At 37.1% G+C, this 14,099-nt stretch overlaps 1 protein-coding gene across 7 annotated transcripts in view; it reads left to right on the forward strand.

Annotated features, from left to right (window-relative positions):
- The window catches only part of LOC310727856 (palmitoyltransferase ZDHHC14-like), a 53,648-nt gene that overhangs the window by 6,234 nt on the left and 33,315 nt on the right, over positions 1 to 14,099 (forward strand). For all 7 annotated transcript variants that reach the window (XM_083544764.1, XM_083544767.1, XM_083544762.1 and 4 more), the window contains one exon: positions 10,859 to 11,019. In XM_083544764.1, coding sequence (XP_083400890.1) covers positions 10,859 to 11,019 — 161 coding nt within the window. The remainder of the gene's footprint in view (positions 1 to 10,858; positions 11,020 to 14,099) is intronic.

A 14,099-nucleotide genomic window follows, 5' to 3' on the forward strand; every position in this document is an offset into this window, starting at 1 on the left:
GTCATGTTTTGGCCATGACCCGTTCTCCTCAGAGCTGGACGGTTGGTACACGCTCATAAGAGAATGAACTTTGGGTAAAATGACATCAGTTTTCAGTAAAAGCTCCTGTTTAAAGACTGTACATGTTGTTGCTGATTAGTGCATATTTATTATTAAGTGCCGCTCAAGCGATTGTTGAAATAACGAGGTGTTCCTCAGAGTGTAATATCACTCACAACACCCAGACCCTTACCCTGAGAATAAATGCCAAAGCTGCTCTCATATCACCTCCACGGTGTAATTAGTTTTTCACTCTCAGCATAGCATTTCGATTTCTGACACTAACAGGCTTCTGTTCTGCACAGTAATGCTTTTACTGAATGGGTTGTGAAGGTCATTTTAAATGACCTTGGCCTATTTTCTTAGCTTTATTGGGCAGGTAGTCATTATTTATCTATGTAGTGTGTTTTTGTCCACAAACACTCCTACATTTATTCTTCGCATTCCCAGGCCATTCATGACTCGGATTGGTAGCATTTTACAATCGGTTTCATGCAAGAAAAAAAGCTGCCACTTTAGTCACGCTCGAATTGTCCTGCTTCCTCATGCATACACAAGTTTCCTCCTATTCCACTCGGAAAGTGTTTGTGGAGGGAGCAAATCCATCCAAACGCTTTCTCTCCTGTCAATCACAGCTTGTGAGCTCATGTATGTAGAAGATGGTAGACAGCATGTTAGGATAAGCTGTGATGCATCATGAGCAGCAGCTTGATCAGACAGTTGTACTCCTTATATAAGGTCGAATGATTTAATCGGTTGTACAGGAAAATCTAAAACACACGTTTAGGCACCGTATCCTATTGTTTTACTGATAGGAGGTGACCAAATGAAGCAGAAGAAATGTGGAAAAAAGAAATAAACATAACGTTAAAACATAAATGAGCACTTGTATGATAAAAACCCGGGCACAATAGTCGTCTGAGTGTAGGGAAGAATGTAGGCAATGCTTTCCTTGAAAACTGCTGAATTTAAATCTAATCTATTGTCTCACTTCAGTTCATCAGGGTAAACTGAATTCCACTTGTTTTGATTCTCGGTTCCATTCCAAAACTGTACAAAGAAACGCTACTTTACAAATGAGTAAAAAAATAAAAATAAATAAATAAAATCTCATAAATATATATTGATTTATCTTTGTTACCTTAAAACATGACCCACCTCTCATTTCAGATATGTACTTCCATACTTCACATACTGTTTTATTCTTTATTCTTCTTTTTCTTTTTTTTTGATCGAAAGGCGTTGACTCATTTGCCAGGTCCACCAGATGACTGAATCAACAGGTTTTTTATTGTAACTTTCTGCAATGTAAATAATGCTGTTCAGAGGTGAAGACTAGTAATTATAGCCTTCATGTTATTCAGATGCAGTAGTGGTATACACCCTTATTTTTTTTTATAGGTTTTATTTAGTTTTGAGTTTATAAAATAAAAGGGCAAATTTCAAGTGGAAAGAGTGGAAACTGCATTTATTATATTATTTATTATTATTATTATTAACATTTTATAATTATTATTATTTATAACTAACTAAGATTTGAAATGGAAAGATTTGTCATTTGAATCTTCCTACGACAGCCTGCTTCACTTATTTACCAGCGCTGACCTCCGAGGTCGAACTCCATTATCCTGGACCAGCGTTCCACATGCTGAATGTTCACAGGAATGACTGCTGTGGTCTGGCAACCCACCACGACCGGGATCGTCACTTACAGGCGTATTTTGAACCATTTACGCCATTCATATGTCTTCGAATATCAAGTTTATTTTTGATAGCGCTTGTCACAATTGACATTGTCTCAAAGCAGCTTTACAGAACTGAAGAGTTAAAGGGAACGATGTGTGTTTGTCCCTGACGAGCAGGCATGGGGCGACTGTGGCAAGGAAAAACGCAGTAGGACACACTAGCCACTTAGAACTGAGGAAACATTTTTATACCTGCCAAATTAACAGTCCAGGTTTGATTTGAACACCCTGTCGTATTTTGATAGTATCAAAGGATCACTCCCTTGGTTCTTCGTTGTTTATTAAAAAATCGATGTAGATACAAGAAAACTCACATTTTGTAAAGTAGTGGATTAAAGGGTGGGGGGGGGGTGGGTTGCATACTTTTTTTTTTTTTTTTTTTTTTGGTGAGTTGATTCATGAACATTCACGCTTACCCGACCTTTCATTCAGTTGCAATGCTCCCGTATTTGTCATCATGTACTTTCGTGCCAAGAGACGCTGAAGCAAAACTTCGGTGCAACTCTCTTCTCTGGTAAAGAGAATAAACATGCGTAAGCCGCTTGGGTGTGATGACTCACGATCTTTTGATTCGGCGAGGCTCTTTTGTCCCGCTTGACATCACTCCACCGACCCGATCGTGGAGATGTTGGGTAATATGTGTTGTTTTGGAGTGTTTATATATCCTTGAGGGATGCTGCCTCGAACTGTTGTGTGTTGCGTAGAGACATTGAGCTCAGGGATGTGTATTGGGACCTGCACAGATAAGTTCCAGCTTGTCAGGAATTGGTCCGTTCTTTTATTCGGGTTGAAACGATTGTCGGTGTTTAGTTTTTTTTTTTCTTTCTTCTCTCTTTCTCAGCAGAGTGGTAAGGAGAAACTGGAGTTTTGTGGACGCCTGACCATGAGACTGAAAATCCCACTCTACATGTAGTCCCCATTTGCTGTTATAATAACCTCCACTCATTAAACGTTGCAGAAGAACCACACATGGCTGGAAAAGTAGTGTAGCTGTAAATTGGTAGTTATGTTGAATTATCGAATTTATATTTTACACTCAGTAAAATCCTAAACCACTTCATTCGAATGTCGTGTCGAGTGTAAATGCCAGTTCAGTGGGTGTCCATTTATTTTACGGTTTGACGTTATTATTTAGTCCTTCACTGTTTAAGCATGCGGTTTCTCACACAATGTTCTGCTTTTCCCACGAAGCCCCACCAAACCTGAAGCTGAACATCTGTTTGGCTTTGCTTACTAACATCAGGTTCATCTAAGACATTGAACAGCACAGTGTTCTGAAAAGAGAAAAAGTGGGGAAAGTAAGTAGATAGATAGATAGATAGATAGATAGATAGATAGATAGATAGATAGATAGATAGATAGATAGATAGATAGATAGATAGATAGATAGATAGATAGATAGATAGATAGATATTTGTTTTTATGATCATGATATTGGCACTTTGATTATCAGGCGATATTTAAAATTTTTTTAAAGCTTTAAAATGTTTTCTAACCTGAAACACAAATAATATATAAATAGAAAGACCGTGTTCACAAAGATTCTTACATTGCAAATATCATGAAGTAAAATGCAGTCATGTGAACATGTTTTGTGGTTTTTATCTATCAGCACATGACTTTCTATGGGGAACTTTTAGGGGAAATATTTCAAGTTGGAAACTTAACAGGACTGTATGGGAGTTAATGGGAATTAATAAAAAAAAAACCTGGGAAACTTTGAACATGCATGTCAGCTAATACAGATTAAAAAAAAGTTAGATTTTTTAAAATGTTTTTATTTAATTGTTCGTATAATTTTGTTGCACAATAGCTTACACACAGCACAAGGATGTTTTAAGCATAAATTTGATTAAAAAATAATCTAAAAATAAATTTGATATAAATAATGAATTTATAAACCTAAATTCTTTATTTTGTGTGCAGGATTCAATAAATGGTGTGTGTTGTTAACGAGGCACAGAGTGTATGTAGGGGGTGTGGCTTCAGTGTGCATGTGATTGATGAATGTGCAGAGTAGAAACTCACTGTAATTGTATTAAATCTGGTTGTTTTAACCAAGATTATTTTATAAAAAAAATTTTATTTACAACTACATTTAATTTTTTCATTTTATATGCTAACCTACAATTATGTTAATTCCCATATATTCCCTTTAATTCCCTTAAATTTCTTGGACATTTTTGGCATTTTGCAAACCCTAGTCTTTTTGCAGGACCCAATTTTGTCCAAGCTTTAGATATCAGACAGATGGCCTCGCATTTAACTCTAGAATGCTTTGGTATACAGAGGCGATCATGGCCCACCCAGTGACTGCAAATGGGCAACAAATGTGGACTTGGATGCTCGGAAAAAAGCATGAATGAATCTTATGGTCTGGTGTCCACAAAGTTTTGTCCATATGTGTTTTTAAATAGTTTGTGAACACTTGCTATTACATTTATTTGTTTGTTTTTCTTAAACGGCTGTTCTCTACATCCACAATAAAATTCAGTGGAAAACCTTCCCCAAAGAGTGGAGCTTATTGATTCAGAAAAAAATGACTTCATCTGGAGTGACATGTTTAACAAGCACACGTGTATCTTGTCTTTTAATGTAAACAGTAATTGGCCAGGTGAATTCACTTCATCCAGCTGCTGTACTGCTGTGCTTGTCTACTGATCAGGAGAAATAGTACATACAACCAATCTACATAATGACAGAGAAAGTCCATTAATGTACAAAAAAAAAAAAAAGAAAGATTAAAAAAAAAAAAAAAAAAAAAAGGCAAAGTACATTTATCAAAATGGAGAAAAGGAAAGTAAAAAAGAACAAAATTATTTGTTAAAAATTTATAAATAAACAGGGAGGGAAGAAAAAGAGAACAAACATTAAAAAAGAACATTTAAAAGGAGGCTAAGCAGAAAGGACAAAACAAAAAAAAACACCAAAGGAACGTTTATTTACGCTAAAGAGGCAAACCCTGCGTTCAGTCATGGCCGCGTTCTCCTATGTAAGAAATGTTGCACCAAATCAAGACTAATAAAAAATAAATACTTATTAGATACACACGAGCCTGAAACAGACGTCGTGATCCCCAGTGAAGACGCGAGAACATGTTTGCACTCGAGCGTCCCAGAGCCGAGCGCTGCAGCCTGGAAAACGCCGGCGTGACAATTGATTACTTTGCGACTTTTTCCATCCACGACGTCTTGCCGCACTCGGACGGATTTAAAAAAAACCGGGGGGGGGCGTTGTAATATCTGCAGTGGTTGCTATGGTGACACCAACCCTCTGTCCTGTCGGGTTTCACTGGTAGTTTGTATTACCATGGCAACCGAAATCCCATTTCACTACTGGAACACAGTGCTGTGTGTGAAGCAATGCAAACTATTCTCTGGCAGGGCGAAATTCGAGACACTGGTGCCGATCATGTTCGGTGACCATCATCATCATCATCTTTATATTCGTAAACTACTTTAGAAACTCATTCATATACGCAAAGATGTTTCATTTTTCCGTCCAAAATATGTCGCATCAGCTGCTGTTTGCCGGTTTTTCAAATTGCAGGCAGTCATCCACGTTCTGAAGCCACGCTGTGCTTTACACATATTGATCGATGTTAGGAAAATGAAGGCGGGGTTTATTCATGTGTAATGGCCTTTGAATGATTGTGCGGTTCGTCTTCACTGCAGTTAAAAGCTACACTCCACCATAATCAACAACAACAAAAGCTCGCATGAAAATTCCATCTAATTAATTAGGGCTGCAGTAATGAACGTTTTTTGAGAGCCAATTATTCATGTGACTTAATCAGCCAATAATGAAGGACAAACTGTGGCATATAAATTAGACAATTTCATCTATGTGGCATCCAATAGTTCCCAAAGTCTTGAGTCTGGAGTTCCTGGAGAGTAGGTGAGGCTCAGGTAGATAAGAAGTTTTTTCATGAAAATCATGTCGATTCTGTACATTTTCTGCTTTTGTTTTCTGCAGGTGTGTATAAATGCACTCACAGATGGATCTATAGTTTTAATACTCGCTCGGTTTACAAGAAAGTACTTAATTTGTCTACGTTTGCACGCGGAAATTGATGTTTGTACACATCAAAACGGTCCCCTTACGCAGCAGTAAAGCGTTCCCAGCGTTCCTGCCCCTTCTGGAATGTGTCTCCTTTTCGAAGCGTGTCAAGCACCTTCTGCTGTTCGCGCTGGATCAAAATGCCGACCTTTTTAAGCTGGATCTTCACCTTCGGGAAGAGTTCGAAGTCCACAGAAGCCAAATCTGGCAAATAGGGTGGGTGCGAAAGTGAGATCATGTTGTTTCCGGCGAGAACCTCGCGTATGAGAAGAGCTCGGGACAGGGTGCGCACGCAGTCCCAATAACAGACCTGATCAGAATAGCACCAGTTGCATAGCTGTCTTTCGACACTTATGAAGGTCTGCGCTCCCTGTGACTGTGCATTCAGCCTTGTGCTGCCATCTGTTGGTGTTACAAAACTAGTCTTGAGACTTTTTGATGTCACCTCGTATAGGCAGACTGGTAGGAGTTTGTCACTGCATAGTGCAGGTACACAGCAACGAAATGCAATGTAACATCTAAAAAAGAAAAATAATATGCAAATATATGTACAGCAAATACATATAAAGGCTCTGGCCGGGAGAAATGTGAACGAGCTGTTAAGTAAGTACAATAAATAAATATAAAGGCTATGGGTAGAGTAAAATGTGCGGGAGCTGGTGAGCAAGTACAGTATGAATATATAAATAAAAGAAATATGAGCAAATGGATGTGGGGTATATATAAGGGATATGTATGTACAACTCTACAAAAGTTATATACAGATTTTATATATATGAGGATAATTCAGATGAACAGTGGCTCATAGAAACCTCCAATTGATCCACTTTTCAGATCACATCATTTGCATTTGATTGATAAAAATGTATATAATTTAACTCTAATAATATAAATATGGCTTTCAGGGTGGCTCCATGTTTTGTTCAATATTTTGTTAAAAAATAGAACGGGGGAAAAAAAGGCCAAACCCCTTCATTTGACTTCAGGAGCTTTAGTATTTATAATGTAGTTCAGGCATTAGTAACAAATTTGTGCTCAGTGTCCACACATCAGCGCTCTTAGACGTGTTTGTTTCTTGTTTTTCTTGTTACGTGTCATGAGAACAAGTGACTTTCTCCTGCGTGTTAAAAAGCGTTTCAGATTAAGATGTTTTTTTATTTTATTTATTTATTAAGTTGTATTTTTTCGCTGAAGAAAAAAGGCAGAATGGCAGCACTGGTCCTGTTAATCAGGGAAAAACTACAGCTAAAATATCCCACAGAAATATGTACAAGCACAGATCCTAGTAAACACATATTTATTTGTGTTCATCAAAAATTCATTGGAGAGAAAAATAAGTGCCCTGAAATCTTTAACCCAGATGCTGAAACATAGTGTGAGCTGGTCAAACTCTTGGTGTCCAGTTGTTGTTGTTGTTGTTGTTGTTGTTGTTTTTTTTACATATTTGAGAGAAAAAAAAATTGTCATTTCATCAAAACAACCTGCCTATTTTGGAGGAAATATAATATAAACGTAAATACGTAGTGGTTAAAAATAAAAATCGAAGAGTCTTAATAAACTTCTTTAAGAAGAGGTTGATGATGTATTATTGCTGGTTGCTAGGTGAGTTGCTAGGCAATTGCTGTTGTATTCCAAAGGGTTTTAATAGGTTGTTGCTTTCGTATTACAGTGGTTGCTAGTGCGTTGCTAGGCAGTCAGAAGGTATTAATTTTTGACTGCATTTAAAGTGCTTTATTTGAGGTTTTTCACATTCAGGGCTTTGATAGTTAGGGTTGTTAGGTTTGGGGTATTTACCTTTTTTCGGGTTGGGGTGTTTAGCATTAAAGGGTGAGTTTATAGGTTTGGGGTAGGTATATTAGGGGTTAGTTTTTTTTTTTTTGTGTCTGTGTGAGCTAATGTATGCAGAAGAGGGCAGATAGAGGAATCATCTGAGTGAGCAGTTCAGAAATGACGCACGAGCACGTAAAAAGAAAACGTACTGCTGTCACGGATGAAGGCGAAACATCAGCACGGCAATCAAAAAACATCATTTATATCCTAATCATGTGAAAATGGTGTAGTTTAATGAAGTGCTATTGTGTTTGTTTGTAACTTCGGGACAGTCGCACCGGATCTGATCTGGCGTGACTCGCGAGCATCGTGATGGAGTCAATCGAAACAGCACGAACAAACACTACATCTAAAAGCAGCAAATAACAGCAGCAGTAAACGATTACATTTTTAGTCCCTGTTGTGTTTTTCAGCGAATTTTAACGCATTTGTACACCAATGGATATTTTTACTGTTTTTTTTTTGTTTTTTGTTTTTTTTTATTAAACCTGTTAACTCGCTGTGTTTCTCCGTTCCATTCTCTTTCTACTACAAATTTCAATTATACAAAATTTAATTCATTTTATATTCTAGAGGATTTTACATCATAGTACTTTGGATACTTATGTACATTTGAACATAGCACTATGTTCCAAACTGATCTATTTTCCAGTTTTTTTGTATGATACGAGTTATTGTTCATTACTACCATTTGCTACCATGAGGGAGTTTAATTTCATTACTGAAACTAGTCATTGGGCATTATTGGCATTCTGACAATCAGGGTACCTTATAGCATTTGTTATGATGATATTTCAAGCTCCACTATATCTAGAGTAAGGCTGATTCTGTACTAATATTTAATGTGTGCAAACAAATGTTTACTGCATTTTATTTGAAAAATAAAGACCTATGAAAGTCAGACAGACCAACAAACGAGACTTTGTGGGTTTCTTTCCTGTTGACCCACATGAAATGTAGTAGTACTAAAGGTCCTAGCACTTTCTGTAGTCTTAGGAAGGCATCTTACTGTTTTGCTAAAAGGCGAAGGAAGTGTATTTTTAAAAATACAAATGAATACAGTCAAAAGTCATCTCTCGGGGTAAATTGCACACTTTTCCGTGTTCTGCTGTAGCCAGTCGAAATATTCCAGAGGTATAAAGCACTTGATTCTGTAGGTGTTTATCTGTGGGGGAAGATTGTAGTGTTTTTTTTATTTTATTATTATTCCCTTTCCCAGAAAGCCTAAATGGCTGCTTTGAAAGCTAGGATTAATGAGGCAGGACGTGAGAAAGATCATCATGCAAACTAATGGGATTAGAGTCATGTGCACCTTGCAATGCAGGAGTAATAGGATTAAACTGGAACTCCGTTAGATTAGATAATGTGTTAAATGGGGAGTAAATGAAGGAAAAGAGATGTGACGTTTCCTCCACTGGTGGTGAGCAGTGTACAGGTAGAAATAATATAGGGGTTGGGTCATACATTTTTATATTGCTATGATTGAGTCAGCTTGAGTGTTTTTGGTGTGTGTCTGCAGAACAAAACAGAAACAAAATGTCTCCTGCAGTGGACGAAATGAAGAAAAACTATTATTTTATGTTAAACTAATGAAGAAATAAACTTTCTTATAGGAAAATACTCAACAGTAGTGTGAGCTAGCTAGTTCATGAAGCTAGCTAGTTCCTATTGTATATTACTTTATAGCAGCCATGCACAATCATTCCCTCATCAGCCTCCAAGAATGACCAGGCTTATGTTGACAACCGTTCAGAAAGGTCAAAGTTCTGTCTTTCAGAATCTCCCATCAGGGAAAACATATTTGCTTGACACTGGAGACTACATCTATAAATGTTAAACATCTGCAATCTTCTCCGGATACTCAAACACTTTATTCAATGACGACCCTTTTAAATAATTTTTTTAGTTTTTTTTATTAGTCTTATTGATTGTATGGAGCGTTCACTACCCAAATCCCTGTGAGCTAAGTTACTTTAATTATGCTTTTTTTATATAATTAATTTTATTTATAAAACTGTTTTCTTATACATATTACATTTTTTTTATGTAAACAAAATTCAGAATTCTTCAAAGTTCCAAAATTTGAAAAATCAAACCTGAATTTGGTTCAAGACTCAAGAATTCTGTTAATTAAACCTTTTAAAAACAACCTCAGCAACCCAATAATACCACTAATGCAATAAGTTGTTGATGGTTCAACATTTTACTGTATTTTTAGTACATTTTATACGTTTTAATTGATACTACTGTAAAGGAAAATTCACATGGAGCGGATGGATGACGTTCAGCTCAAGCCAAAAGCAGAAGCTATGGCAGCAACCTTTGTAACCCCTTTTCATGGCATTCGGTCAACGCCACCATATCTTCCAACCATTTAGCATGGCGCTTAGTAGCACTAGCATTAGCTGTAGGAACCATGTATTATTTTGTATTTTAGTCACAAATTGACGTGTATATAATTTAAAATAGACTATATTTTATATTATAATTTATATTATAATATGTATGTAATTATAATATATTTTATATTATAATTACATACATATTATAGCTTTTAAAAGTTTTTTTTTTTTTTTTACGTTACATTATTTTAATGTTATACATTTTTTTCATATTAATTGTATTGCCAACTTTTGGGCTTGGGACCGGCACTAAGAGTGCACTGGCTTGTGCAACCCTAATGGCTGGGTTCGGTTTCCTGAGAGTGCCGAATCCTAACCACTAGACCACAAGTGATTCTTCAATAATAAACCAAAAAAATTGGGGTGGCAAATATTTATATATATATATATATATATATATATATATATATATATATATATATATATATATATATATATATATATATATATATAATTTATATAAATTATTAATATAAAAAATATATATTAGTATATTGTATTAAAATATATAAAAAAATTCAGATGATAATGTACAAAGATAAGTAGTACATTTAAAGCAGTGTTAATTGTATGTTAATAATTAATGTCACCAAAATGAAAAACTGAAAACTGACGAGTATTGAAAAAACATCATTACTGTTGTGACTTGATCTTTATCTTTATCTCTACACTCAGACTCCGAGTGCGTTTTTGGTTTATTGTGTGTCACTTTTTAAGGAATAACTTCTCGCAGCTCTGACATGTTTTGATGATGATATTTAAAACTGTTCATTTCCTCCACAGCTGTCCGTTCTTGGCGCTGACCCTGACTTCAGCGATCCCCGTGGTCGGTGGCGCGCTGTTCTGCTTCGTGATGGGGACGTTACTCAGGACGAGCTTTAGCGACCCCGGCGTCCTGCCCAGAGCCACTCCGGACGAGGCTGCAGATTTGGAGAGGCAGATAGGTCTGTCATTATATTCCCATGATTCAACTCAGTCGCTATCAGAAACCGTCTTTCAACGTCTTCTGTCCGTAGGAGTTTTATTTGATGCGTCAGATTGGCTGAGTGAGAGAGAGGGTTTCGCCCCGTCATCACATTTTAGTCACGTAAAGCCTCACTATCAGTCTTCAACATGTGTCATTTAGAGATAACAGCGTTTTCAAAACGCTTCGTCCATACCGTTAGTTTTGAGCTAGATCGCTCAAGGTGGGATGAGGTTAATCTTTCAGCTCCTCTGGGACTGACATATTTATAACTGATGCTCAAAATCACACACTAAGCGGGTCGTCCTGACCTTTACACAGTCGGAGGTGTGTGTGTGTGTGTGTGTGTGTGTGTGTGTGTACGTGTGTGCAAATGCTGCCTGTTCCTAAACACTATTCAAAGAAAACTGGATTTTCATGTTCAGTTCCTATTACAGCTAGTTTTTGTGTTTTTAAACATCCCATAATCATATTTAGTTCCTTTTTGCTGTTATGATAACCCCCACTTTTCTGGGAAGATGTCCTACTAAATTTTAGATTGCGCTTGTCCTTCTTTTTAAATCAGGTGTCAATAGGGATAGGTAGCGGGAACCGGTATTATTTTGAACCGGTACGTAATTGGGTGAATTCCAGCCTACTGATAAGCTTCAGGACAAACAGGACTGTTAGCGATACTTGCGTTGTTTTATCTCCGTATACTTCGGGGTAAATGGTGAATTAGAAGCTGCTGCTTGTCATTTTCCCCGAATGATGTCATCACGTGGCCGACGTTTGCTCGCCGCACGTGCGATATAGTCATATAATGAAACGTTTCCAAACAGAACACGCTTCTACCTTCAACAATGCACTGTATCTTCTCCTGCCCCCAGCAGCAACTCTTCTGCCTCAGCCTCAAGCCAAGGTAACATTCGTTATAAAATAATCTTTAGTTAATACTTGTCTTTGGAGACACTATTAATCGGCACCGATAGTCGATTGCTGAAGCTATCGGCTGTCAGCAAAAATCCATACCGATAGTTTTTCCGTCTTCTGGTTCACTGTTGTTACGAGAGCGGCCTCTAGAGGCGAATTACCGGCTCTAAGTGTGTTTTTGCACGGGCAACAGCGTGGCGCAAGGAGAGCTCTATATTCTATTTATTATTCATGATTTAATAATTCTATAATTATTAATGTAATATATTTATATTTATTTCATTTAGTAGATTTTCATAAATCCTAAATTTTTATTTTTATTGTTGTACAGTCGGTCCTTGATTTATCGCAATTCGAATCTCACTTTATCGCAATTTTAAATTTGTCACATTACATTATTTTTGTTTCCATAACGGTCCAGATTATTTCACGAAATAGTGTAAATATAATGTCAAAATAAGGTCATTTATTATTATTTAAAAAAAATTAAAATAAAAGTATATCTAAAATACTGTAAAGTGTATTATTTATGTACAAAGGTGTCAATAGGGGTGGGTAGTGGGAACCGGTATTAGCTGTTGGTTTTAGCTATCTCTCTCTTTCTCTCTCTTTTGAAGGGATTTTCTTTTTAATAAATGTGGTTTACGTGCCTTTTTCTATTTGCTTAGAGGCCTTTGTAAGTGCAGTACTAAAGTTCAGCAGTAATAAACAAACTTTTTTTAATTTGGTGTAAAAAGACAATCTGTGTATTTTTTTCTGTCTTCTCTTATCAAGAAGGCAACAACAGAACAGCGATTCTCTTCTCCTGCAAACTCTTACAACCCGGAAATCTGCCACCAATAACCACAAAAGCACATTTTTCCATTTCTGATCAGATCTGCTTAATCGAAGCTGTTGACTTGTATCTGAATAAGTCTAACTGTTGTCAAGAGCTAGCAGGTGTAGTGAGTGGCCATTGTAGGGTGTGTGTGTGTGTGTGTGTGTGTGTGTGTGTGTGTGTGTATAAGACAGAACATCATTGTATTCCAAGTCCGATTGACTGACTGTAACCCCGCTCGAGTGAAAGATTATTCCAGCATGAATCTGGCTGAAACTGAAAGTAGGAAACACATGATCTCCCTGTGGTATTGTGTTCAAACGCTGCCATGTGGTAATAAGTTAGTCTTCCTGGAATCGCCCCAGACAAGACAAAAGCACGGAAGTCATTTATAAATTACAGTCTGTCAGCACTGCAAAACCATGGCCATGTCTTCATTTCGCAAATCTGGTAATCGTTTAGTTTATCCAAATAGTCGTTCGAGCACGCTATAGATGCGGGAGTGAGTTGGGAGCTTGTCCATCGAGTGTTTAGGCTTTTTATTCGTCCTGTTCTTAGTAAAATGGGTTCGGGGGAGTATAATTTTACGTTATGCCTACGCTCAAAATGTCACAGAAGATCCTGCTTTATGTTTTTAATAGCTGCTCTGGGAGCATTCGGCTGCGCTGCTGGAAATAAAAACCCTTTCGTGCGCTAATCTATTGCTGTAAATCCTCTCGATCCCTGCACTTTGGAGCTCTGGGTAATTTCGTCACTTAGACGGAGTGTTTCGGGTCAATATGTAAATAGTGGCTAAAAGAGAAGACTTTTAGCGACAAAAATATTGGGACACCTGAATATTTCAGTCATGTGTGGGTCTTTCTCAAAAATTTTACCACTAAATTGGAGGCGCAAATATGTCTGTGGCTGTGGTAGCATTAGATTTTTCCCTTTATTTGATTAAAATAACCCAAACTTGTTCCAGCATGTTGATGCCCCAAGTGCACAAAACCAGCTCCATAAAGATATGGGTTAAAGTGGAAGATCGTGAGTGGCCTGCGTTAGAGCTCTGACCTCAACACTGTCGAATACACAATGGGATGCTTAAAAAGCAATTTTATTAAGATTTAAAAAGACATAATCGACGTCCGGGTTCGCACCAAGCTTTTCTCCTGTTTCGCGACAGGTTCAAAAATAAAACCATACAGAAGTTTAAACTGTAAATCGGCCATTAACCGATCCGCAAATAAATCCCAGGCAGGGAACAGCCCACGTGGAATCGTTCTGTTTCTAAACTGTGGCTCGTTCAGTAAATTTTTTTTTTTTTCCTTCTGCCTGTTCTTTCTGCGCCT

Source organism: Silurus aristotelis, assembly GCF_946808225.1.
Source record: "Silurus aristotelis genome assembly, chromosome: 6".
NCBI lineage: Eukaryota > Metazoa > Chordata > Actinopteri > Siluriformes > Siluridae > Silurus > Silurus aristotelis.